This window comes from Aphelocoma coerulescens, chromosome 8, assembly GCF_041296385.1.
Source record: "Aphelocoma coerulescens isolate FSJ_1873_10779 chromosome 8, UR_Acoe_1.0, whole genome shotgun sequence".
In the NCBI taxonomy this organism is placed as follows: Eukaryota; Metazoa; Chordata; class Aves; order Passeriformes; family Corvidae; genus Aphelocoma; species Aphelocoma coerulescens.
In genome coordinates this window covers 31169365-31196551 of record NC_091022.1, presented here as the reverse complement: position 1 = coordinate 31196551, position 27187 = coordinate 31169365, and the positions used below count along the sequence as shown (strand labels likewise).

Genomic DNA, 27187 nt, shown 5'->3' with positions numbered 1-27187 from the left:
CTGTTTTTTCAGTCCAAAATTTAGAATCCTGGGGTAAGGTCATCACTAACACTCGTATTGTCAATAACACTAGAACAAATTTCACTCTAGGCCTTACCTTGTTGTAGTCAAGTTTGCCACTGCAGTTAAAATCAGCTTGTTTAGTAATGGTGGTCACTTCCTCCCAGGTCATTTTAGCACCTCTCTGCAAGAAAAAACCAGCTCAGTTTGGGTTCCTAATCAAGAATCCTGGAAATTTAATAAACAAACAAAGAGTCTTTTAATATTCTTTCAGGAAAACTTATCTTGCAATAGATTTCAATGGATTTTCATTTGAATCATGAAAACAGAGGTCAAAACCATTAGAAATTCTGTCCTTACAATGCTACTAAACACTGAAGAGATAAATTGTATCAGTTTATGTAATTCTGTGGTGTCTTCTGGAAACCCACCACAAAAATCTTCCATAAAATGGGGAATCCCAGCTCTCAGTCATTCTTGCTTATCTTGTTTTACCATCTAATTTCTAAAATCTCTACTAATTAAAGATGGATAATTAAGTTCCTAGTGATACTTACTGTTGTAAGAATTTTATAAAGTTCATCATGGAAAATATATCCAGCTTTATCTGTGTCTATTTTTCCAAATGCTTTGAGCAGTTCATTTCTTGTAGCTGGCTTTTCATTTTTTAAAATAGCACAAAAATCATCAAAATTCAGTGAAGTTGTTTGTGAAGTCCAGTATTTATTAATGGTCTTCTGAGAAGGATTTCTTCCAGCCTGCTGAAGTACTGCACAACAAAACACAATATTAAATATATATTCCAGCTGTTAGGAAAGGAGTTTTCTCCAAACATCCTTGAGTCACTTTCCATGTTCAGATTTTTTTAAAGCCAAATCACTCCAACAGAAAAGTGGGTCTGAAGGAGTTTTGGTTATGATCTTCATCAAAATATCCATGAACTCAGACAGCCTCAAGTGTAAAATTCAGCCAAAATCCAGTGTCTTAATACCAAGAACATTATTCTTTTTAAACCTGCACATTATTAGATCCTATTTCTATGAAGATCAACATCATCTTTGCACTTCCTTTGCTGAGAACTGAGATCTAGAAGAGAATTTATCTGAGACAATATTTTGTGTCACACCTGTATATTTGAATGTATCAATTCAAATTATACAACATGAATTTTAAAGGAAAAATGACACCAGGCAGCCAATGCCACACATGCAACCAGTGCCATGGATGTTACACCTGGCATTCTCCAAAATGATTTTGCTGGATCTATTTGCCTCTTCAAGGTCTTTACTGAAAACATCCTTTCACCAGTTTTCAGTGTGATGAAGGTATTACATTAAATGGAAATTAAATTCAAATTACATTCTATCTGAAATGAGAGGGATGTTTTTACATCTTCCCAAATAATCAAGTCTCTAAGGGAAGCACAGGAGATCCTCCATCTCTACCTGGGCTGGCATTTGATTTTGAGCCAGCTGAGCAGTGACCAAGCCTGTGCTGGGAACTGCTCAGGAGCATCTGTGAAATGAGGCAGTGGCATGGTTACAATGCTCAGTGGGAACTGTCAGCAGCAAACCAAACAAACAAACCAGGCACCTTTCTTGTTCATCCCTGCCTCAAGGTCAAGCACTAAATAAAGATCTGTGCCCTGTCACCTCTGCTGCAGGAGCCAGGAGAACAGAGCAAGGCTCACATCTTCATCCAAGCCACGCCTGGGCATGGAGCAATGCTTTGGGGATTTCAGTGTCAAGGGCAGCCACGGAAGGGCAGTGACTCTGTGGGTTTGTCTCCATGGATAGCAGAGGTCCTTGGAATGTCAATACATGGCTATATTTAACAGACATCCTTCCAATATACAATCCTGTATTTTTGTATCTCCAGGGAGATCAGCACTTGCCATTCCCTACGTGCCTCCCAGTTTGTATTTGTGAAAGTTCAATCAGACTGCACCTTTTATTTAGATTTCTCTATGGTCTGATTCTGCTAAATCACTTCAATAATATTACAACAGACAGGAAGTGAAGCTACTATTTGTGGATAAGCAAAACTCCTACAAATAAAATTTCACAGGGCCAATCTCTCAGTGAGACTTTAGTTTAGAATATCAGCCAAACTTGATGAAGCAAGAGATGCTTAAACGTTGGCACCACTCGTTTGAGAAATGCTAAAATTGACTTCAGATGAAATATAGGTCTCTACCTCTCAACCATTACAAATTCTAAAATAAATTCTTAAATGTCTCTGAAATGATTGGGAGTCTAAACAACTAACTGCCCTCTCTAAGATGACCTTGAAAGCAAATTGCCCAAACACTTGCTGTGTAGCCAAGCAGCATATGGATAGAGATGAAAGCCAAAGCATTTATTAAAGAGATGACATTTGTTCACACCACCCCTCTGCTAAAATCCAGATTATCCCAAACTATCATTAGGATGTCATCAAGGCCCTTTTATTGCAGCTGAGAAAGCCTGGAGAGCACCAAGTCACAAGCTGTAGGAATGTCCTTGCTAATGGGTAGAATTTCATGTTCTCATGTAGGGAAAGAAGCTACAATCAGGGCAACAGAGAAGTGCACTCAGCTTTTACAGTGGTGGTTTCCATGAAAAACCTTTTAATAAAGAACAAAAATGCTCTAAGAAAAAGAAAAACCACCACCCAAACAGAGCACACAATCCTACAACTCCAAGAAGCTGCAAAGTTGAAATGGTATTTGCTTGAGAAATTTTTTCTGGGGGACTGAAACCTCTTTCAAAACTGAAACAGGTTATTTATTACTCAGTCTTACCTTACTCCTTCCTCATCTTACCTGGTCACTAAGATGTATTCTTAAGAAACCAACTTCCATTTTTCAGGTAAATTTTTCTCACTCCCCTTGGAAATTCCTGAAGTTTTTAAAGCAAAACCCCACAGCTTTCAGTATCTACCAGCACCCTTCTTTAGTGCAGCTGAAGCAGTCAGAGGTATTTTTTTCCTATTGTACTGCTGACAACACCACCACTTATACACAAATACAGTCTGGATGAAAAATGAGAACTTTGGATTCCAGTCTATGGAAGTGTAATTCAGCAGGAGATGAGATAAGGAGTAAGAACTCTTATGGAACAACAGTCATGGTGATTTTCTGTGCCAGGGCAATGGCCCACTCTAAACTGAACTGAGACCCTTCATGCTGGTGATTTACAGAAAAAAACCTCTGTCTGCTATTCCCACTTCCAGCAGGCATCCAAAACTACTCTCAATTCCTTAAACCACTTACTGAGTTCCTGCACTGGGATACTCTCACTGTAATCATCCCATGTAAGAATTCAAGGGGAAAAGATCCAATTGTTACCTAAACTGAGTTGTTCCTTGGATTTAATATTTTCTAAGCTGTTTTTTAAGACACTCAGGTAAGCTGCTCTGCAGTTCATGTAAAAAATGGCTTCTGCATGCTGGGACTTCTTCCCTTGGCAATTTTCTGAGTGTGTAGCTTTCTGATTCCCGGGAATGCTGGCCATCCTGTGAGGGATACAATTCCAGTTAGAATTTGGAACTCTCTTAATAATTACTCTGTTTATCCTCTGAAACACAGACTAGCCCCAAATTATCCAAATATCTACGTCATATCCTTTCTATCCTCTCAGTCTGGGATGGCAATAATAATTATCTACATTTGTAGGCAAAGACCACGAGATCCACAAACAGAAATGAGCTTGAGCTCTACTTATGATTCACAGTTTATCCTTCATTGGCAGTAAAAAGTTTCATTTCACTGTATTTTATTTTGTTTCAGACATTTGATATTACAATTATTATATAATATAAATATTATATAGTCTTGAATGCTGAAAGCATGAAAACACATTTTCACATTATCTGTGAAACAAGGCTTTGCCATCCATATTTTCTCTTTTTACAACTCAACAAAACATATGGATAAGAATAAAATTGGTCAAAATTGAATCCCTTTATCTTCAAAAGTGCCAAGTTAAGCATAGAATTCTATTTCTAAGAGTTACCTAAATATAAATATTAGAAATAAATGGGCACAAAACGTTGAAAATAAGTGTGCCTAAAACTCTGAGCAACTCAGGCCTTTTAAGTTCAAGGCCCATACAATTAGAAATGAATGGAAAAAACCAGAAACTCATCTTTTTCTCAATTATTAAAACAACTCAAAGAAGTAACTAATGCTGTTTGCTCACCAATGGTCAGCAAACTCTGTCAGCAGCATTCTGCTTCCACCAGGGGTGATTAAGGTTTTTAGAAGGCCATCACAGAGGGACACTAAATCCTGTTGTGCTGTTGCTTGAACACCCTCTTGTATTATTTTACCCAGTGTTGACTTCAGGAAATATATTCCAGTATAATAAATGGAATATCTCAAGTTCAGCAACAAGACAACGCCGGCCCAGGGTCCCCTTCAGGACTCATTGCATTTTTACTCAGGAGGCCTCAAGCACTGGCACCTTGTTGAGTTATACAGGTCTTTCACACTTGGGAAAGGCAGATAATAATCGCTTCTCAAGGATGAAGCACCCAATTTGTAACAGCCTGACACTTTAATATTACACAGGCACCAGAAGGACCCCACAGGGACCCCCTGACACAGTCTGGCTCCTGCAAACGGGTGTCACTATAATTAAGCACCACTGTTACACACACCAAATGGAACTGAGGGTAAAGGCAAGGAGGAGGAGAAGAAGAAATGTTCATTTTCCAGTAACCAGTTTATAAAATGTGAACTCTTGTTTGTACTCCTTGGACTTCCCATTACTGAGAGATTTCTTATGTGGGCCAGGAAGTGCTGCCAATCCATCGCTGGGAAATCCAGTGAGCAATGGCTCAGTGACAGCACTGCCAGCAGCCCCATGGCTCAGGCTGGCACATTTTACTGGATAAATGACACTTTAGAAAAATAGACAGAGGGGAGCAATCCGGCCCAGGCTTCCAAACAGGGACAGAATAGGTTTAGATTAGAGACTGGGAAGGAATTGTTCCCTGGGAGGGTGGGCAGGCCCTGGCACAGGGTGCCCAGAGCAGCTGGGGCTGCCCCTGGATCCCTGGCAGTGCCCAAGGCCAGGCTGGATGGGGCTTGGAGCAGCCTGGGATAGTGGAACGTGTCCCCGCCCGTGGAACTGGATGAGTTTTAAGGTCCCTTCCAAACCAAACCAGTGTCGCACTCTCAGCCCAGAGCACTCAGTGCCACGTCCAGTCCTTCCTTGGACACTTCCAGGGATGCCCTCCCTGGGCAGCCCCTTCCAATGTCTAATCACCCTTTCTGTGAAGAAACTCCTCCTGACGCCCAAAGGCAGACCCTCCGTGGCAACACTGACCTTCATGTCATGTCCGAGCCTCATCCACACACAACCCACACTGGCACAGGGAAGCTTCGCCCTGCTCCGACCTCCTTCACCTCAAACGAGGAAACTTGTCCCCACATGGATCTCATCACCTCCCTCCCCGCTGGCTGCACGGAGCTTCAAGGGCTAAATTTGCCACCCACCGTAAAAAAAAAAAAAAAAAAAAAAAAAAAAAAAAAAAAAAAAATTACAACCCCCTTCCCCCAGCCCTGAGGGGAATCAGCCCTCCCTCAGCCCTGCTCGGTGATCCCTGAGGGACTCCTGAGGCGCGTTTGGCCGCCCCGAACCCGCCGCCCGAAACCCCCCCGGCCCCGGCCCGGCTCCTACCGCGCACAGCGGGATCCGACGAGCGCACACCGACACCGACACCGCTCTCGGCCCCGCCGCCCCGGCGGCCTCCCTGGCCCCGGCCTGGCTCCTACCGCGCACAGCGGGATCCGACGAGCGCACACCGACACCGCTCTCGGCCCCGGCGGCCTCCCCGGCCCCGCCCCGGCCCGGCCCGCCCTCGGCGCCGTTTCCAGCCGGCGGCGTTTGGCGGGCGCACGGCGGGAGCTCTGAAGGGGAGGCGGCGGGAACGGCTCCGGGATGTCGTAGGTGTCTGGGCAGCGGCGCAGCGCTGCTCTCCCCCTCCGTCCGCTCTCTCTCCCCTTCCTCTTCTCCCTCTCCCCTCTCTGTTCTCTTTCCTTCCCCTCTTCTCTTCCTTCTCTTCTCCTCTCCCCCCCTCCCCTCACGACAGCCGGTCGGTTCCCGCGGGCTCGGCGGGACGCCGTGAGGGGAGCGCTTCTCCCGGCGGGCTGCGGCTCCCGAGCGCGTTCCGTGAGGGGAAAAGCGAGCCCAGAGTCGGCCCGGGGAGGGGAGGAGCGGCCAGCGAGGGGCGGGATTTGTTTCCAAATGAAAACAGAGACCGGGAAATGCTCGCCATGGTGGTTCCCGGGGCAGCGCTGCGGGCGCGGCTGGGTGGGCGGTGCTGCTGGGGGTGATCCTCTCTGTATTCTGTATTTCTGAGGGATCGGGGGCGATTCTGTTCGGAGGTGCCCAGTGACGGGACAAGGATCAATGGCTGTAAACTAAAACACAACGAGTTCCACTTCGACATCAAGAACAACTTCTGAGCACTGAGGGTGGCAGAGCTCTGGAACAGCTGCCCAGGGAGGGCGTGGAGTCTCCCTCTCTGGAGACATTCCAAACCCTGTGTCACCTGCTCCGGGTGACCCTGCCTTGGCAAGGGGGTTTGGACTGGATGATCTCTGGACATCCCTTCCAACCCCAGTTATTCTGTGATTCTGTATCTCTGTACATCCCATGGATAACACCTGTGGGGCTGTGTGGAGAGGGGCAAGAAGAAGGATCACAGGGTGGTTCAGCTTGGAAGGGACCACAGTGGGTCATCCAGTCCAGCATTCTCAAGCAGGGTCATCCCCTGCACATGGCACAGGATTGCATCCAGGCAGTTCTGGAATATCTCCAGTGAGGGAGACTCCGCACCATCTCTGGACAATCTGTTCCAGTGCTCTGTCACTGCTCAGGAGAGAATTTCATCCTCATATCCAGGTGGAACTCCCTGGGCATCAGTTTCTGCCTATTGCATCTTGTCCCATTGCTGGGCACCACCAGGCAGAGCCTGGTCCATCCTCTGACCCCTCCCTTGGCCACCACTGAAGGGATTGACAAAAAAAAGCTGGTTTTGATATGACTTTGGGAAAGAGTGACTTCAACAGAGTTTGATGGCAAGGTTCACTCTATTGCTTACTACACAGATGGAGCATACACAGGAAAATGGGATCAGAATCAATTTAGAATGATTTACAGGGAGACCAGGGATGCAAAACGGTCAAGGGGACAATGACGTGGATACAAAAGATCCAGTGCAAAAGAGTTTAGCAGCACTTAATCACTGCCTGATTTAATACTTATAAAGTGATTCAACAGGATTTACTACAATTACAACAGCGACTAAATTATAGATTCACACACACACTCAGATGTGGGAAGGAATTACAGGCCTGTGGAGATGAGGGCATGACACCCCCAGTGCCCATTTTCCATCAGGCTGTATCTCTTCATATTGTCTCCAATGGGAATAAATCCTGCTCATTTTTCTCCTATATTTTGCAATGTGTCAGGCAGTAAGTAATTAATCAAGTCATGCAAGTCTGGTGCTGCTCTTGTGTATCTCTGCTCATCGTGGGCTTCTGGAGATCAATAAAGAAAGTTCTTTAACCCGATAAATATTGGGCACAAAATAATCACTGCAGGTTGTACATCTGGCTGTAAACATGTGCCATCATACTCTGCATGGGTAAGAAAATAAATTAAGCCTTGTCAGGCTGATTCAGGGGTAGGAAACTCTGGTTAAATACTCTCACCACATATGCCTCGTCCTTCTCTCTCCTTTTCTTGTTCCACTCTGGCATTTGGTTCTACACCACAGTCAAAGTGAGCCATATAAAAAAAAAAAAAAACCAAACTAAAAATGGTGCTCTTCATGTTGTTTCCTAAATTACTTTTCTTTGGACGTGTTTTTTCGCCACATTCTTCTTTTGGAAGATCCGAGAGACAACAGTTTGGCCAACAGGGTTTTCATGTGAGGTGTCAGGATAAATTTGGTTTCACGGCTCCAAGCCAGGGTCTGTGTGTAGACTTAGAGCATAAATTTTAAATAACTCTGATTTAACTTCTCACATCATGGCATTGGAAAGACAACCATTAAAAACAAGCCCCCAAGCAAGCCGGGCTGTTGGGTGACACGAGGCAAGGTTGACCTTCTAAGTAAAGCTAAAATTGTGTCTTCCAATACAATATTCCAGCGCTTTCCAACGTTGAGGTGCTTGGAATGAGGCTCCATCTCTGTTCCCATAGTTCAGGGTGCTTGCAGAGAGAAATTTGGGCAGTGTGCTGCTCTGTTGCTGTACACAATATTTGACAGACTTCGAAGAACGTAGCTTTGATCAGTGCACAACTTCCCCCCTAAGAAATGTTCTGTGTTTATAACTTAGTGGGATTTTCATGTAGTTTCTCATTTATTTCATCCTACAGCTGTGCCAACTCTCGATCCTGCTTTCCTTTGGCTTTCAGCTTCTTTTGAAGTCTGTCATAAAAACTTCCATCAGAACATGCCTTGGTGTAACATGCAAATGCATTGGCCCCCAGAGCATCCTTCCAGTGTGGATGCATTAATAAATGGAATATTTCTCTGCTGCCGTGAGCTGGAATGTGTAATGGAGTCAGGATTCCTTGAGCAATATGGGGTTCTCTTTAAAAAAGAAATACATTGTAAAAAATTCCATCAAACTCTTACAGCTCTGGCTGCCCTTTGGCCAGAATTTCAGAGGCATTTTTAATTTAAATGTTACCTGTTTACTTGGCTTTTTTAAGATAGGATATTTTTTTTCTCTATTTTGTAATAGAGATAGCTGTAAAACAGTTTTCATGTAAGACCCTTGCCTGAGTTACATATCAAAGATGTGTTTCCATTCTATTTTCCCAATCCTTTAATTTACAGTTTTGGAATAGCAACATAAATTTTAAAAGGATATGTTTGGAATGAGGTCATCTAAATTCCTTACAAGGCAAAACATTCTTTCTCTGAGATGAAAACTGAACTAAGTTCTTGAAATATGATGTATATTCCAAACCTTGTTTAATTCAATGTAATATATATGTTTCTTGGGGACTGTTCTTACAAAGATTTTTTTTTTCTCATCGTTTTATATCATGCTTTAAACTATTGTTAAGATTTAGGAATGTGCTTAAAAGTTTCAGTTGTCTCTGGGAAAAATAGTCTTAATTTATGTTGACCTTTCTTTCCTTGGAGCATTTAGCCTGCATTCAATAAAATGTTGATGACTGCTCTTTAGAAGACAGCTGTACCATATAAAGTATTATAAATATTCAGCTTTCCTCTTCCAGTGTTGCCATTAACAGCTGGGCATCCAGTTCAGAGGAGCAGATTTTGCAGAGAGAGCTTGGCATGTTCCTGAATCAGGAGAGGGAAGAAGGGAAGCAAAGAGTTTCTTATGGTTTGGGGACCTGTAAAGACATAGAGCATCTGTTCCCCAGTTAAGTCATAGTCTGGTAGCACTGAATCATGTTAAGAGCTAAAATGATGGGCAAAACTACTTTTTTCACCTTGGCTGTACCTGTCTTAAATGTCTTAAACATTATTTCTACTAAAGGCAAAATAATTTCAAGCCTTGCTCAGAAGGTATGTAAATGAAAATGCTTTTGTGGGGGGTTTTGTTGTTTGTAGTTTTATGAAGAAAAAGATAAATACTCAGCATGATTTCACTTCAGTGCCTTGATTTTATCTCTGGTATAAAATGGAGAATCAGATTTTCTTAGGCAAACACTTTATCCTTCTAAACAAGCAACATTCATGGTATAGGGAATGGATTTGCTTTGGATGCCATCAGTTTTCCTGTGTAAATGTGAAACCAAAAAAGGAAACTGTCTTTAACATTATCAATTTTAGACCTTACTAACAGAAATCTTTGTGCCTAGATGACCATAAAACCTGTCCATATTTTCTCTTGCAGGGTTAAGAGAGCATTAAATTTGGACCCTGTTAAAAAAGATAACGTAAGTATTTTTTGGTGTATGGAGCCATCTGGGCTGTATAAATATATATAAATATATATGTATGTGTGTGTATCTATATCTGTGTGCACAAATAAATGTGGATATAAACAATCTATTTCATTTTAGCTGCCTTTAAATTGTTACAGATTGGATGTTGTCTGGGCAAATCTTAAAGCACAAAATTACTGCTGCAAATATTAGTATAAAATTTATTGTATTTCATTTGTCACAGAGCTGCCTGGCGTTAAGTAATGTACATCTGCATGAATCACTTGAAAAATGTGCATATTGTTATTGCCATCACTATTTACCCAAGAGCTGAATGAGTTAAGATCCTTGCTGAAATCATTTATTAGAAATTAGCTCCATTATCCTGGGAAGCAAATGTTCTGCCATGGAATTGTACATGTGACAATATGGAATTATGATAATGCTGTAATCTGCATATTATAAACTGCAAAATTGAAATGCAAACATTAAAGGCATTTTCATGTCAGGGCTGTAATTACCTCCCTCAGCTAATCTGGCATAATGAATCAATAAACTACTAACACTGCCATCAATTTCACCGCAGTTATCACAATAAAAATAAAATTGTACTGTTGCTATTATTTTTTGTAAATGCAGCTCCAGCATCCTCCCAGCCACCAGCATGTCGTGACATATGTCAGTTTATTATCTCTCCACAGTGGGTGTTGCTGCAGCCAGCAGTGCACAGGAGCTGGGGAGGATGGCAGGGTGGAAAGGAAGGAAAATTTTGGAAAAGTACAGAGAGCAGGAGCTGGCCAGCAAACGAGCTCCCAATAAATCTCCATGCCTGTGTGATTTTGAAGAGGGTTTTTTAATATGCAGCGTGTATTTGGAGGCCTCGCTGGTATTAAGCAAGGTAGAAATTTGCCATTTCAAAATTTTCTAGATACTTATTTTTTTGAAATTTAACCAGAGATGGTAAAATACCGCAGTGGCACTAAAAAAAAAATCATTAGCAGTTTAATTAGCAGCTTAGTGTACCATTACCCAACTTGTTCTGCTCAGAATGCAGCTGTGACTATAATTTTGCATCTGTTTCTTGGGCTGTAGTAACATTTTTGTAGATGAGTGGTCCAGCTGAAATTCCATGGAATGCTTTTCCTGCCCTAAAGCCGTTCCTTCCCATGAGATAAAAAGAGTTCCTCAATGCTTACCTGCAGTCAGGTTCTTGTGCAGCAAAAAGCTGGTGAAAAGCCCATTTGAATGATAGAAACTTTTAGTGGAGGCTCAGTGATGTGGCTTTACACTGATTTTTAGTTCACACGATGTCTCTAATAGATACATGTCAAAGATTTAAATTAAATAACTTTATAGAAGGTAAGAAGGAACAGAAAGTAGTAAACACACACGGTTTGGGTGGAGTATCTGTTTCATCTTTGCTCTTTATATCATTCCTTCCCTGTTTATCAAGAGTCCCTCATTCCATGGATCAAAATAGTCGTGAACTAACCCGATCAGGAATGAGTATTTTTAGATTTTTGGAATGTTAGCATGGTATTGTTAAAAAAAATTGCATAACTGGAGTAAAACTCTTCTTCCTGGAAGAGAAAAACTGACAAATAAATCTTGTTCTTGTAAGTGCTGCAGGAATTTTCTCCAGGTAATTGTTTAAAATCACCTTATCCATATCCAGAAATGGGTGAGGTGACTGCTGTTCAAGCAGGAAAAATAACCTGAAATGTTTGGAGATTCTCCCTGTTGAAGAGGAAATTGGATGACGTGTAAATCCCTACCATGGCATTGATACTTCAATTAATACTCATTTAAAGATGATTGGAAACATTTCTTCAATCTGCTTGAATGTGGCAAGACAGACTGAGGATTTCCATCAGGTGTAGTTGAAATACTGATAGACTGCACCAAGAGTATAAATGAGTGGTGTGAAATTATTTAGGATATTTGAGACTAAAGCCAGGCAGAGGCAAGTGGGCAGCAAATGAAATCCTTTAAAATCTGGTGGAAGTCCCACTACTGGTGACCAGCACTAGCACTGGTGGGTAGTAAAGTTTTGGGCTGGTTTTTTTTTATTTCTGTACATGAGTAGAGCAGTGAAATCCCAGTTTCTCATCCTTGCAATTCAGTATCCATGCTAGAGCATGTCCCAGATAATCCCAGTTCGTATTCCAGCATTGCAGACTTGTTCTTCTGAAAACTCCTCTGCACAAATCCTTTAACGTCATTAAATAACTCCTCTTGTATCATTAGACATATTGAAACCTGAACCAGAGACAAAATTTGGATTTAAGGGACTTACTTTGAATTTTTTGAATTAACATTTGTTTAAAAAATGGTTAGAAATAACTTTTGATACAATTAAAATATAAAAATATTTGTGTCTTAAATTCTCATTACTGGAAGGAAAATAATACCAGGGTTTGACTCCTTAAAAAAAACCCCAACCATCCAGGTGATCATGCCAGAATACCTAAATCCCTGGAAAACACATAGTTTTTCTTTATGGAAACTGAGAGACAAAGTGTTTGAAGGGATTTTTTATTTTTTAGAGTCAAACTAATCTTATTGAGCAGGACGAGTGATAGAGAAGCTTGACGAGCACAAAGTCACCCCATTTAACGTGGGCTTTCCATAATGGGAACACATAAGGTCAGGAATTACTTAGGGAAGTCTTACCAGGTAGTAAAAGTCCAGAGAGGTTTTGTCAATATTCATCTGGATTTTTTTATATTTTGCTCCATTTCAGCCACCTGATGCAACCCCTCAGAAGGCCAAAAGGAGCAATATGATCTCCTACTCCCCGACCACAGGCACGCGCCAGATGAGTCCCTTTTCCTCTCCCATGAGCCACAGTGCACAAAATCCCAGGAAACCCCCAGCAGAGGGTGAGCCAAACGTTCCATCTTTCTTTCTGCAACATTTTCCTGCTTATTGACTGGTTTAGTGACTTCTCTCTCATCTGTTATATTTGATATATTTTTCCTCTCGAAGAATTTTCATCTCTTCTGGAAAAGCTGATGTTGGGTTTTAAAGCTTGAATTTCTTCAGAGTAAATATTGAGGCTGTTTATGAAACAACTGAGTGGGGCAATTTTTAATTAACATAACACTGAATGTCATCAGCTCTCAGAAAATGCACATTTGTGTGATTATAATAATTATATTATTTCCAGTTCACTTTAAGATAGACATCCACTTAGTTACAGAGTCACAATTTTTGATGCAAACTGATTGCTCAAGAGGCAGATTTTCAGTAGACTGACCTGCTTTTATGGCTGTATTAAAAAAAATTGTGGTTGTGGCCTCTTTAAGTGTTGAGGAACCCTCAGGTCACCTGGTGTAACTTTTTTATTTTAGGAAGAAGAATACAAAGGGATCTTTGGTCACCTTCCCCTATAGAACTTTTATTTCCTTGCAGTACAACTCCTAAAAAAGGTGGTTAAGTCCTGATTTGAAGACTACAAATTATTTAAATAATAGTAATTTAAAAAATGCATCACTTCCCTAGCAAATTCCTTGTTCAATTACTTGAGTTATTAAGAAAAAATCCCCTGTCTGATTTTGAATTTGTCTGGTTTTCATTTTCAGCCACTGGTTCTTTTTGGGTTACAGAGCTTTTTGTGCCCCAGAGATCTTGGAATTTATGTGCAGTAATTGAGGCCTCACCAACTTAATGAATTATGATGAGTAAAAATACTCTGAGCAAGGTGAAACAACCACTGTTGGAAATTTATCTGGGTGTCTGCAGATTTTAGCTACTGCACCAAGTCTTCTCCTGATGGATCTGCAAAAGTGGAGCTTCCCTCCAGGATTTTATATTTTATCCTAATTCTTTATCCTGCTGCCAGTCTTCATTTGGACCTGGCTCTGTGTCCTCATTCCCTGTTTGTCAAACACCTTTAACACATCCCAGGTTTTGATGAGCACTGGGAACATCCATAACCTCCCCACCAAGTTCTCTGCTGATTCCAATTCGCCCCAGGGCAGCTGTTCCTCTCTGCCAGTTCAATTTGCTTCTTGGAATTCAACCCCACTGGTTTCCAACTTCCTTCTTGCTGTGGAAAGGAACGAATCTTCCAGTGAGCAGCATTCTGACCCTGTTAGGGAACTTAGGTTTTTGGCCTGTAAATTTATCTACTCTTTTTCTACAGACATAAAGGTATTTTCAGAGTATTCCCAGACCACATTTCCATGGCTGATCACATGATCACTGTGGATGGGTGGAATTATCCATCACAGCTGATGGATAATTATTCATTAATATAACTCTAACCATCTCTTTATTTCCTGTGTCCATATAGCTACAAAATGGTGGTGTGTAATTATTCAACCCCAGGTTCCAGGTTGTCCATGTAAACCCACAATTTCTGTTCTCCTTCTAAAAGCACAGTGCTGGTTTAAAAGTATTTTATATTTATATGTATTATTTATTTATATATGTTTGATAATTGATGATTGATTTAAGTCCAAGTTCTATTGACTACTTAGATTTTAAATGAAATCTTTGAGGGTCTTAACTTTTAGCTGCTGTATTAAAGCTTAAACTTTTATAGCACTTTGTCATTCTGAAGTGTTTCTAAATGTTTTACAAAATATTAAAATTAAAAGTTAATTTATCCTTGAGTGCTGAGACTTGTATGTAATAATTTAGATCTAACAAGAAGAAATCAAAGTGTTTAATGCTGAATGTGGTCTCTCTTTTTTAGTCTGATGGCAGGAAGGAGATTTATTACATTGAAGTGTGGAAAGCACCAGGGTCTGTCTGGGATCTGTACATTTGTTAAATCCGTGCTAAATTCCAAATCCTTCACTTAAAGGAGAATTTACAAAATCTCCACGTTTTGTGATGTCTTCAACTTCAGCCACAATTAAATCATTTCTGATAGTCATATGTGACTTTTTTATTGCTGGAACAAGTATTGATAGACAAGATAAAATTTTAATCTGGTTTTGTTCTGATCTGATTCCTGTGGGAATTGTCTAAGTCATGTAAATTCAGGAAGTCTTTTGTGGTCAGAGGTCACATTTATCCTGCCCCATCCATCATATGCCAAGCTGGAATATTATATTGTCACTAGAGCACATTTGGAGCCTTTGGAAGCAATTTCCAGTATCTTTGGGGTTGTTTATAAAATGGACTTGGGGCCAGGCAGGTTTTATAAAGGGAAATGGGAGTTTCATTGCTCAGTCATTCCAGCATTTTTAGGATAATGCTCCATGTTAATCTGCTGTATTTAGGCAGTTAATAGGATAAAAAGCTCCTGAGAAGAGCACAGTAAATATCTGCCAGGATGATTCTAACTTCCAGTTGTTAATGCTGTAATCCCAGAGTTTCCAGGAATTGAGGAGAGGTCAAATTCCAGAAGTGTTAATTATAAATAATTTAGTGTGGTTCAGTCCAAGTCCTGCTTTCCAAGTGAGCTTTGGGGTTTTTCCTCTTCCTAAAAGATCATTCAGCACTAACACCTTCTTCGGGTGCTTCAAATACTTCGAATCTTATTTTTATCTTTATTGTGTCTCTTCTTCCTTGTGACCCTCTGAGAAGATGGGAACGAGCAGAGCAATTCCAAGAGCAGATTATCCAGGAGAGGGCAGCCTCAAACAGAGCATGATGTGTAAGTGGATTCAATTCTCAAGTTTGTTATGGGTGCAGGGCTGTGGTTGCATCCCTTTTTCACCACCAGACAATAATTGTGACATTTATTCAACTAAATATTATGGTTGAAGTTGTAGCTCTTCCTTTTCATTATTGCACTTGAACTCACAATTTGTTTCCAGATGTTTTTCCCTCTAATGGATGTTTTCCCACACTGTTAGGCTGAAATTCCTTCAGGCTAGGACAGTGTCTTCCAATTGATGGAGCTGGACAGAACTGTTTGGATAGCATTAAATGAAAAATAAAATATTAACATTATATCGGTGTAAAACTGTAAATTGATTAATTTGGGGGGTTTTTTGTGGCTCAGTAAATCCCTTGGTCAACACATCCAGCCTCATTTCTTAGTGACAGGAACCCGGAATTACAGAACAATTGGAGTAATTAGAGGCCTCATTGACATGGAAATGTTTGCATTCAATAATTGAGAATGTTTTTAAAAGGTTTGCAGGAGACCAGCAGTGACATTCAAATAAAAACATGTATAAACCAACACCTACATTTAATATTCATGTGCACTTCCATACACTTAATTTTACAGTTGGAAAATACATTGTTCAATACACTGATGTAAGTCCTCCCAGCTGAGCTGGATCCATCCCCATTTCAATGGGAAGAAACTCTAGGGAACATTGCAAACATGGATTTTCAGTGAGTGGGGACGTGGATAATTGGAACTGTTTTCCTTTTTTACACAGGTTCCTGGAACTGCAGTCCCAAGTGAGAAGTTCCTTGCCCAGAGTCCTGAAAATAAGAGCAAATCTGACAAGCCTGAAGGTCTGGTTTACACTGATTTGTTTTTTAAACTACTTCTAATATAGGGTTTGAAAGCAAAATTAAGATTTTATATGCAACATTTGAGTTTTAAGGGGCAGGGAAGCAAATAAAAGACTTGAAACCAGGCAAATTTGACTTGGAAATCCAGAAAATGCAAAAAAACCTCAAAACATTTTTAAACTAGAAGAGTTGCTTTTCCAGGTCCTCTGTTTTTAATTTGTACACAAATAAAACTGTATGAAGTAGTTCTCATTATTATTTATAACTTGAAATATGAATTAGCTGCATAGATTTTTGTCTTTGAAGATTAAAGATCCCTTTGTGTTGAAGTGATTGTACCATTTAATTTACCACTAATGTATCATTATTTAATAGTCCAATACATGTTAAAATACAAATCACTGCTCTGTTTTATTCCCAGTTTGTTTCCTGACTAAATTGTACATCAACAGCTGAGAAATAATTCAGTGTACTCAGAGGGCTGCATTGATTTATTTTATGTGGACACGGTTTTATTTACAAAAAAAAAAAAAAAAGATGATACTAATTGAAAATGTTTTAATTGAAATGTTTATTTAAAAAAGGCAGCATTTAGAACTTATGAACAATTTCCAAATTGGTTTTGGTATGTTGTAAACATGGAGTAGGTATCGGGAATGGGAGTTAACAATGATTTTAATTGTTATTTTCCAGGCTTTGGAGGGCAGTAGAGAGCTGGAAAATATCATCGGAGTCTCACACTCGTCTTGTGTCCTGAGTGCTGAGCTGCAGAAAACCCAAGCGCTGGGTGAGGAGGGGGTTCAGTCCATTTATCCCTTTAGAACGTTTACCAAGGATCACTCCAGCTGTTCCCTCTGGTATTCCCCAGGACTCCTGTTTGGCTCAGGAAAAATGCACCTCAGGTGTCCCTGTGCATCCAACCAGGGACTTAAAAGCCAGGCACACTGGGGAGGGAAAACCTGGAAAAGCAACACCTTTTCTTATGGAAATGGTCGGTAAATAGTTAGATACTTAGTGGGTAGTTAGGTGAGGATTAGGCTAAACGTTTGCACTTGGATTGCTTGGCCTTTCTTCTCCCCTTCCGAGGAAGTTGGTTTGTTTGTTTGCCTATCAGTAGGATTAGGCTGAATATAAATTTCCAGGCTTTAAAAATCTCTATTCATGTGTCTTGAAATGATGGACATTCCAGATGCTTACTGTGTTGGGATAAGGGCACTTCACAGCTGGCACATCTGGAATACTTTTCCAAAGGATCCCAGAAAGCAAACCTGAGGTGCCTGGACTGCTGCTTTTTGTAGTTGGAAACAGGTGGACACTAAAGCCCCAAGTACTAGAGTTTTTCTTCCCCAACAGTGGAATTCATGCATCACATGCTGTTGTTTAAATTACCAGTTCTTCCCTGACTTGTATTCCAAAGCTCATTCCATTTTCCTTTTGCATGTGCATGCACTGCACTGTTCCCACTGTAATGCCAGATCCTTTCTTAGACAGGATGGGGTTACCTGGGAATAGTCTGGGTTTCCATCTGGGTGGGACAGACAGCCCAAAGGACAGCTCAGACCTCTTGCTGACACTCCTGTGTCCACTCTTTCCCTCAGCTCCTTGGGAAAGAAGCATCTTTTCCCCCACGTTTGAATTAGGAACCATGTCAGCACTACAGGAAAACGAAAAGGCAGCAAAATGTGGGATGAGGCTTGGAAGCAATAGTTGTCAGAATTATCTGAATTTTGAAAATTTTTGTTAATTTTTAGGAGCACAGTTACATAGGCAAGAGGATTTTTTTCCTTGAAATACTTTGAAAGTGAAGGAGGCAGCGGAGGTATTATTTTCTTTGAAAGCTCTGGGGCAACATTTGTTGATTTTGGATTTATTTCTTCACTAGTGAGTCAAGCAGAAAAACTGCAGCTGTTGAAAGCAAACCACGGAAAAGTCCCTGCCCGAGGTAAGAAACTCTCCATAACTCCTGTGTAACGGATGTTTTGATTTCTTTTGCTTCATTTCTTTTTAGTTCTTTTCACTTCAAATAAGTTGGGTAACCTTTAGGATATGAAAATGATGATAATCAAATGTGTTTCTTCGAAATACTGTGCAAATATAAATTGAATATTTGCTGCTATTTTGATTGTATTGGGTATTTCCCTGTGAAACTGTGCAAGGAGAAGGAATCATTTTGTGGCCTTGCACTTGTGGCATGGTCCAGAAGACTTTCTCTACTTTTTATGTGTCCCAATTAGCCTTGTTCTTCCTCATCCTCCTCCCTCCCACTGTGTTTTCAGTATCACAACCTTGCAGCAAAACCTTTTTCACTTTGTGTATTTTGTGGGGTATTTCACCCACTCCAGGGGGCTGTGAAATCCCAGCTCTGAGGTTTCTTCATAACCAGTGCTGTGAAAATATTTGAAGCTGGTGGCATTTCATCCACAGCTGCTTCAGTGCCTTGGCAGGAAGGAAGGGGACACACAGAGGATTGTTTAATTCCCTCACACACAGTAAAATCAACAACCCCTCCCCAGGGATAGTCTGATATTTCTGTTATCTTCACACTTTCTGTCTTGGAGCAGAGTAAACCCAGAATCAGGAGCACTGGTGGCATCTCTGCTGTGGGGAATTCTCTTAAAGGACAGAAAATTGATCAAGCTTAGATTTGCTGGGCTGCAGCAGATTAGCTGAAAATGAAAAGGAGTGACAGCACTTTGGAAGGAATTGGGCTGATTTGTGCAGTGTGCAGTTTGTGATTTACAGCTCCCTGTGTCCTCCTGCTGCAGCAATCCCTGCTCCTGCCTGGCAGGGATGGGAATGCTGGGCTGGCACAGACTGGAACAGTCACTGCTTCCTTTGTGCTCTGCTCTGTGCTGCTCAGCAGTACACGTTTAGAGTTCCATCTTTGCTCCAGGAACCAGCCCCTGACACCCAACACACAGCCAGGCTGCTTAGATGAGAAATATTTTGGGAAGGTAGGGTGGAAAAGAGAATTCTGAGTTTCAGCTGACCGATTTTGATGAAGTTCCAATGTCAGTTTGGCTTTCCCAAAGAATAAATTCAATTTTGCAGTCTTGAAAATGCAGTAGCAGGAGAGGCAGAGAAGTTTGTGATCAAAGAGAAGCATCTGGAGATGTTTTACTTTGCCTTTGAGTTTCAGATGTAGGTTTTTCATGATTATTTTTAATTAGTTATGGCTGGGCTTCAAACTTATGACTGTTCTGTGGCTTGGTGCAGATGGAATGTCACATTGTCATCACATGGTGAGGCATGAAATTTATTTACTTTACATAAACAACCTCCTCTTAAAACAACTTCATACAAAACATTCCTGGCTCAATGGGCAGCGTTGTGCAGAGCTCAGTTTATCATTTTGGGTGATCAGCATGGAAAAAAAGGGCATCATTGTTTGGCCATGACTCGAATTTACAGTAAACAAAATGTTTTTGAATAGAAAGTAAGCAAATTGTAAAACAACTGCCAAGAGATGAATCGAGCCGGTGTCTGGGAGTCCAAAATGTGCTTTCTGTGTGCTGGGAATGGATGTGTAGGTTGGGGGATGCATATTTGAAAGGAAAATTTCGTAGGCTTGGAGATTCCAGGAGTGAAAGTTCTAAAAGGGGAAGCTGCTCCAGCAGATTGTTACAAAGGACAGGGATGCTTTGCTTCCCCAAAACCCTGACACAAACCATAGTCGTGGCTACCTGCTGGCTGTGAGAGTGTTCCAGAGATCAAATACTTGCAGTGTTGAGGAAAACTCTTTCCAGGCTGTGATGAAATAAAAAACACTTCTGTGGGGCTGTTCATCCTGCCAAGCCCATGGACAAATCTGATCCTCACTGAGTTCTGGACATTCCCAACTTCCACTGTGGGGTTAATACAAGTGACAGGTTTGTGCTCTTGGGACAGCAGTGGTGGCTTTCCAAGAGACTGGGTCAGGGTTACCTGGATGGATTTTGTTCTGTGCCACTTGAAATCACTGATGAAAGCAAAGCTGGAGAGATGAGGGACCAAAACTCCTGAGTTTCCAGCTGCCAGTCCAGTTTTGAAGGCTGCATTTATGGTAGAACATAAATCCCATTTCACAGCCACTGCAAAATATAAACACCTCCTTAATAATCAGAGCTCCTCCTCAAACCAGGTAAAAAGGTAAAAATACAGAATACCACCATTTATCTCATTTTGTGTCAGCTTGAATTTGGAATTTGGGTGTCCTAAGACTAAATCACTTGGCCCTGGTGATTGCTGTGAGTATTTTCACATCTTTCTCAAATAAAGTAAACTAAATTTGTTGACCTTTAGATGTACTTGGGTGTCTGTCCCACCTTTCCTTCCTTCTGCTTGGAGATCTGAGGAAAAAGGGATGCACAGCAGTGGATTTTTCCAATTGTAAAACCCTAACCTAAAAACCACATTTATTTTCCTCAGCCCAACTTTGTATTTCATTGCAGGGAAGAAATGTCATTATCCCTTTGCTGGGAAAAATCTGGGAACTGGCTGAGCAGAAATTTTAATGCTGGAGGGATCTGGCCTTGTTCATCTGCCCTTCCCTGAGGAAGAATATCCCTGTTTGTGCTCCTGAGCCTTCCCTACCATCACACCTGGGGCAGGGCTGATCTCAGTTCCTCACCGAGTGGGGATTGCCCCAGAGGAGGGTGCTTTGCCCCCGTTTTTGTCCTGGGGATGAAAAGCTGTTGTTGCTCAGGCTGAACCTGAATTGATGGCTCCTCATTCTGTGCACATGGGTTGGTTTTAGTTTGGGAGCATGGGAGTCCCTCCCAGTGGAGGAGAGGGAACAGATCCCACTCACCCCAGTACCCCCAGCCTGCTTTTCCCAGCACAGGTGAGGAATCCTGCCCACTGACAGCTCCAGGAGCTGGGTGAGCTTTCCACGGCTCCTTCCCTGCAGGATTTGGGGCTGTTGGATTGTCCCCACACCTGTGTTTTACAACAGCTGGAGACTGGAGGAGTGTCTGGGTCTGGGTCCAGCAGCACGAGGAGTTTTGGGGATGGAAGGAAGGAAAGGGGCAGCTCCAAGGCTCCGCAGTGATTGAACAGCCTGGGCTATGTTGATGAAATATTAAGCCATTAACTGCAGTGGCAGATACAGAAATGCACATGAGACATATGACTGGAGGCCCCAGACGAGTACACAGAGAACTGTCAACCTGCATTGTACATTTAGGTGTCAGCCCCATTTATTCAGCAATTTCACCCGTGTTTTTACACTCTATTTTCCTACGTACCTTTTTAGAGATGCAACAGCTATTAATTTTTAATTCTGGTGGATCTAGTTTAGAGTATTAAGCTTAATGAAAAATTCAAAAGAATTGTAGTTCTTCCAACATATAGCAACTCCTACATGAGAATAAATACTGCTTTCTCCCATGAATATAATTATTTTAAATAAAAAAGAAAAGAAACATTAGTTTGGACTCACTTAGTAGCAATTATATGTTTAAGAGGTGTAAATAACTTGCTATCCAGACATTACAAATATCCAGGTGCTCTGTATGTGCTGATGACAACAAAATTGAAAAGAAAGACTGTAATAATTCTGACTGGTTTTCTCTGCAGAAGATATTGATTATTTGTGTGTGGTGAGAGATTTGGAAAATTCAATTAAAGGAGTTGTGCAAAGGTTTCATAAATTTCCCCAGTACAGCGTGTACACAGACATTGCTGCGTATTAAATCAATGCAGCACTTCACAATATATTTTCTTTGAAACATAAAAATAAATAACATTTAAACAGTTCTGCTTACTACAGAAACAAATTTTATTTTCTGTGAAGCATTTAGTCATGTGCTATCACTGACTCATACACATTTGCCAGCTGTAACAAATTTTATAGACGTTTTCTCCAGAGACATAGCTCATATACTATGAATTTTTAAATGAGCAAATGGTGAAGAAGGGATGTCAGCAATATAAAAATTGATCAGTTAAAAGATAAAAGCATAAGTAAAGAGATTTGTATGGTAGTCTTAATAGGTTTTATTAAATAAAAATACTATAAAAAGACAGTAATGAATAGACTGAAGGTTTTAACTGTGGTTGAGGTGGAGAAAAATTATTCTGGCACATTTAGTAGAAGATTGGTTTTATATCACCCGACAGGTGAACATTTTTTTTCTCTCAGCTTTTTAGATCTGGAAATGTTTTAGAGCAGTCAAAGTTGGGAGAGGATGGTGGGGGAACTTGGAGGGGAAAGGAAACTTGGGAACATTCAGCTCTTTTAGTGCCTGTATGGGCCAGGGCTGGAAGAGGCCGTGTCCAAGGGCAGGGATGGCTATGCCAACCCTCTGGAGCAGGTTTGGGGGGACTCCAGGCACTGTTGACCCTGGGAGTCCTAAAATTGGAGCTGAGGAGAGAAGCAGGCTGGGCCTGCACCAGCCACCCCTTCTGCAACAGCCCAGGCACCTTCTGGTCCCCTCCCCTGATCCCTTTTCCAGCTGCTCTGCTCACAGCCATCCTCATCCAGGAGTTCCCTGAATGTTCTCTTTGCTTTGATGGAGCTGAACTTACTCAGGAGCTCTGCATGTAAAAATACTGAGAGAGAGGAGTCGTTGGGGCTTTTGTGTCTTGTTTTTTTGGGGCTTTTAAGAACAGCTCTCTCAGAGCTGAGTCAGGGTTAGATGGGATATTGGGAAGGAATTGTTCCCTGGGAGGGTGGGGAAGGGCTGGCACAGGGTGCCCAGAGCAGCTGGGGCTGCCCCTGGATCCCTGGCAGTGCCCAAGGCCAGGCTGGACATTGGGGCTGGGAGCAGCCTGGGACAGTGGGAGGTTTCCCTGCCTATGGCAGGGGTGGCACTGGATGGGCTTTAAGGTCCCTTCCAACCCAAACCATTCCATGACTCTTTGTTTGGAAAACAAAGCTGAGTCTGTGATATTTTTTGTGAATCTGGGCAGCTTCTGTTTTTTAGGAGAGCTCAGAGTGCAGGGCAGAGCTCAGCAGAGTGGTCTTGGCATGTTTGGGTTCTCTACTCACCCTGCAGTCCAAATGCTGCAATTCATGCTTAAGGGGAAATCAGACCATAAAGGAATTGCATTTAGCACAAGTAAACCAGTTTGCAGTTAAATCTTTTTTCTGTTATTTGCCATACAAGATCGGACAGTTTCCTGTTGTGAGCAGTTGAGGGGGTTTTTTGTTGATAATTTGTGTAAACTAATGATGTTTATTAGGAATAAAGCTAAAGAGTGGTACCTGAGGCCAAGTTGGATTGGATTCCTTTTTCTGGAGTAGCCTTGTGAATCCTGGCTTAGGACAGAACCTGGGGTTGGTCTGGGTCAGCTGCAGGTAACGTTGTCCAGTCCAGGGCCAGGTGTTGGTGTGGAGTCACATCCTGGCCGTGTGAGATCCCCATGGAATCACAGTGTGCCAAGGGAGGAGAAATGAGGAGGCCCTGCCCCAGCAGCCCCACGGCCGTGGGGTTTGGTGCCCTCCCCAGCTGGGTTTCTCTGCAGCTGAGAGGCTCAAGCTGCTGGAAATCCCCCTTTGTATATTCAGTATAACTCTGAATTCTCCCTTCACCCCTCTGTGGTGGGGGAACCAAACACCCCAGAGCCACCAGCCCTCGGGGTGCTGGGACAGAGCTGCTCATCTGCTGTGGGGACCATTTGGCAGCACTGGCACTCACATGCACCTGCTTCCAGACCCTTTCCCACATGTTCTCATTCCCTGAGTTCCTTTCTGCCCTTGCACACTTTTCCTTTGCTTGTCTCAGCCACCTGCTCACCCCCACCCGGCCCTCCCCTGCCTGGCTGGGGCTCAGGTGTGGGTGTCTCCAGGATGGGTGTTCCTCTGGTGCAATCCCTGATTGGGTTCTGCTGACATGGCCCTTGGGGATTCTTACTTATTTTTTTATTGCTGTTAGCAAAAAGCAGCACCAGCTTCTCATACTCAGAGCACATTCTGTTCTGCTTTGCCATCCCTGCTGATGATGTGACACACGTGCAGCCACTGACCAGGACAAGCTCTGAAATCCCTGCTGAGACACCGTGTTTGAAGGAAAAGGGATGCCAGGTTCTTTAACCACCACAGCAACTTACTTAACTCGTGTTTGAGGCAGGATTTGCACAAATTCTGCCATCACACCACTGTTGTTTATCTCTGTGTTGTTTCCTCATTCACAGGGCACATCCAGAGTGCCGGGAGTGCTGCATTCCTGAACTCACTCCTGGACAGAAGGAAGGAGCCCCTGGGCCTGCTCCCAGCCTTGACCAGCACCAGGGCACTGCCAGAGTGACTAGGACCAAGGTCCTTCTTGTAAACCATGTGCAGAGAGCTCTGGGATGTCCTGCAGGCTGCAAGGGCCTAAGGGCAATCAGTTACTTCTCTGCACGAGGCATTTGTTCCTGGTTTGTTGAGCTCCATGACAAAGTGACTGTAGAAATTCTGCTCCCCCACTAAAACATCCTGTGGTGTTTCTCCTCATATTGTTGCTGCTTTGGCTACTTGTCCTTGTTGCAGCATTTCTCCTCACCAGTTTGTTCCTCCTTTGGTTACTTGTCCTTGTTCCTTAAAACATCCCAAAATGTTCCTGCAGCCCAGGGCAGAGGGGCTGCTGCCCTCCTTGCCTTAGGCTGTATGTGTGTTTACTGGACATCAGATCCATAACCCCAAACAGATCCCATGAACGATGATCCTGCTGTCTAATTGCTATTTATTTTAGTCATTCCTCATCTCCCCACAGGCATTATGTGAAAAATGCATTCCACATCAACCCAAACTTCTCCATCTGCTGGACTGGACTTAAAAGGAGCGAAGAACTGAGTGTAAACCAATCTCCCCAGCAAATCCCAGCTGGGGAGTGCTCGCTGCGCCGGGCAGGTGCACGTCCAGATAACATTTCTGGCATCTATTTCAACTTAACAATGTGCACAACCAGATAATCTCAATGTAAATAATCCACCCTGGGTGGCTGTGCAGCCCTGTGTCGGTGGGGCTGGTGCTGTGTGGAAATAAACTGGGGGTTCTGGAGGGCCTTCTCCAGCACTGCCTGGGCACTAAGGCTGGAGGGAGCTCTGCAGTGCAAGGAATTAATCTCTGCACTCTGCAGTGCAAGGAATTAATTATTCCAACCCTGGATATGTTTTAGTTGTTTGCAAACACTTTCCCTGGTGGTGCTGCCATGGCTGGGGAGGGATTTGTCATCCACATGAGGGTTCCTCTAAAGTCAACCCCAGCCCCAGCATCAAAAGGCCTCAGCTTCCAACCCAGCAGTAACACACGGGGCTCTGGTAACACTGGCTTTTAGGTCAACGTTTGAGTTTAGTTTGGGCATTTAATGCTGTAGGAGCAGAGCTGTTTTATATAAACCAGCTGCTTTTCTCTTTCCTTCTCCTCAAACTCACCCCTCCAGCTGAGTGAATCCCCTGCATCTCAAATCCTTGCAAGTAGGCTGAAAAAGTGCAGTAAAATGATTTGTATTTTATCAAAGTCCAGCATAAACACAAACACTTGAATGTCCTTTCTACCACTGCAAAGTCCCATCCTCAAATAAACTGATTTTTTTAACTAGAACTCTGAGCACCAGCACGATAAATGTGTTCAGGGTGTGGCTGAACACGCACACACTCAGGCTTTAGGAGTTTTTAATTAATAAAAACAGGTTTGCACTTCACTGCCTGTGCAGTCAGACTGGGAAGAAGGTTAGGAGCTGTTTGAGGGAATTGTCAGTTGTTCTCATTTCCCCCCTGGTGTCCCAGGCTTTCAGAGCTGGGGGTTGTTGTGGGTGTAAGGTGCCCCAGCCCTGGCTTTGTAGGCTGAGGGTACCTGAACCAGGCAGAGTTTCTCTAACCTGGCTGTAACCTCTGGAGCTGGAAATTAAATAATTGCTGATCTGAGTCTGGAACTGACTATGCTGGTGTAAATTGAGCTGTTCTGGGCAGTCCTGGAAGAACAGCATCAAACGTGTACAGGAACCAACAGCACAGGTGGTGATGGACAGCAGAGTCACAGCAGAGCTCACCCCAGGGCAGTTACAAACTGGGCATTTTTAGGCAGTGGGAGTTTACACCGAGCTCCTGCTGCTCGTGCCCCTCATGCACAGCCCAGCTATTGAGCACTCACTGTGTCTCTGACCTCCTGCTGTAGCAGGCTTTGGCCTCTGAAGCAGCTGGGGCTGTTAAGAACCATTTCCAGTTCCACACAAGGTGGATCGGGTGACTCTCACTTTATCACCCCCCGAGGCCACCTCAAGGACAAAGGAAAGGGATACACTCAAAACTAATGTTTGGGTACGGGGGAAGGATGGGCCTGGGCTCTGCTGGACACGGCTGGGCTAATGAGAGCCTGGACTCCCTCTGCTTCCATCATCTTCATGTTCCTGTTATGCAGCCCTTCCTCGGGCTGACAAGGTTCAGGCAGCCGTTCCTTGGGGGAAACACGGTGGTTTTGGGATTTCACAGCCTCTGGAGACAAAGATTCCTATTTTGTGTCCTGATACCCATCCATGCCACTCAGCCTACACTTCCAGAAAGGCCATGCTGTGGGCAGAGCTCTTGCATGCCACAGTTAAGAGTCACCCACAGAAAATCCTAAATACTTGTGAAAAGATGGAACTCCTGTTGTTTCATAGCAAACTTCCAGTGCAGGGAAATTGAACTGTGCTCACCCCCAATATCCTTCTGGTTCCTACTCCAGAGCCCCTTTTCCATTCTCTCTGAGCTGCCAGGGGGGCAGTGTTGGCTGGGGGTACATTTTCCACAACAAATAAGCCTGGAAAACCTGCACAAATGCACTGAGCTTGAGGGACTCCATTGCCAGGGCTCAGAAGTGGCCCAGCTGGAAGTTCCCAGAACAGCTGATTCACACACTGAGGCAGAGGGCAGTGACAGCCTGGAATGTGACAGGGGAAGCCTTTAAA

The 27187-nt window shown here is 42.7% G+C and overlaps 2 protein-coding genes across 3 annotated transcripts in view; one reads left to right on the top strand and one right to left on the bottom strand.

The window, feature by feature from the left end:
- Positions 1 to 5872, bottom strand: part of EFCAB7 (EF-hand calcium binding domain 7) — a 20639-nt gene extending 14767 nt beyond the window's left edge. The window contains 4 exon segments of the mRNA XM_069023609.1: positions 98 to 184; positions 558 to 769; positions 3329 to 3495; positions 5667 to 5872. Coding sequence (XP_068879710.1) covers positions 98 to 184; positions 558 to 769; positions 3329 to 3494 — 465 coding nt within the window. The 5' untranslated portion in view covers position 3495; positions 5667 to 5872.
- On the top strand, positions 5871 to 27187 carry ITGB3BP (integrin subunit beta 3 binding protein). Of its 2 annotated transcripts, none has more exons than XM_069023607.1 (8): positions 5871 to 5932; positions 9878 to 9920; positions 12652 to 12790; positions 15450 to 15519; positions 16259 to 16337; positions 17031 to 17124; positions 18220 to 18279; positions 24453 to 27187. In XM_069023607.1, exons 1-8 carry the CDS (start codon positions 5928 to 5930, stop codon positions 24563 to 24565), a joined length of 603 nt encoding a protein of 200 aa, XP_068879708.1. In that variant the 5' UTR covers positions 5871 to 5927; the 3' UTR covers positions 24566 to 27187. The 2 variants fall into 2 exon arrangements, with proteins under 2 accessions (XP_068879708.1, XP_068879709.1); XM_069023608.1 differs by lacking the exon at positions 24453 to 27187 and adding an exon at positions 20768 to 21946.

Excerpts from the sequence above, each read along its gene's own strand:
- ITGB3BP (XM_069023607.1), top strand. Across the intron at positions 15,520-16,258 it reads CCTCAAACAGAGCATGATGT|GTTCCTGGAACTGCAGTCCC; the intron begins GTAAGTGGATTC and ends TTTTTTACACAG. Across the intron at positions 18,280-24,452 it reads CGGAAAAGTCCCTGCCCGAG|GGCACATCCAGAGTGCCGGG; the intron begins GTAAGAAACTCT and ends CCTCATTCACAG.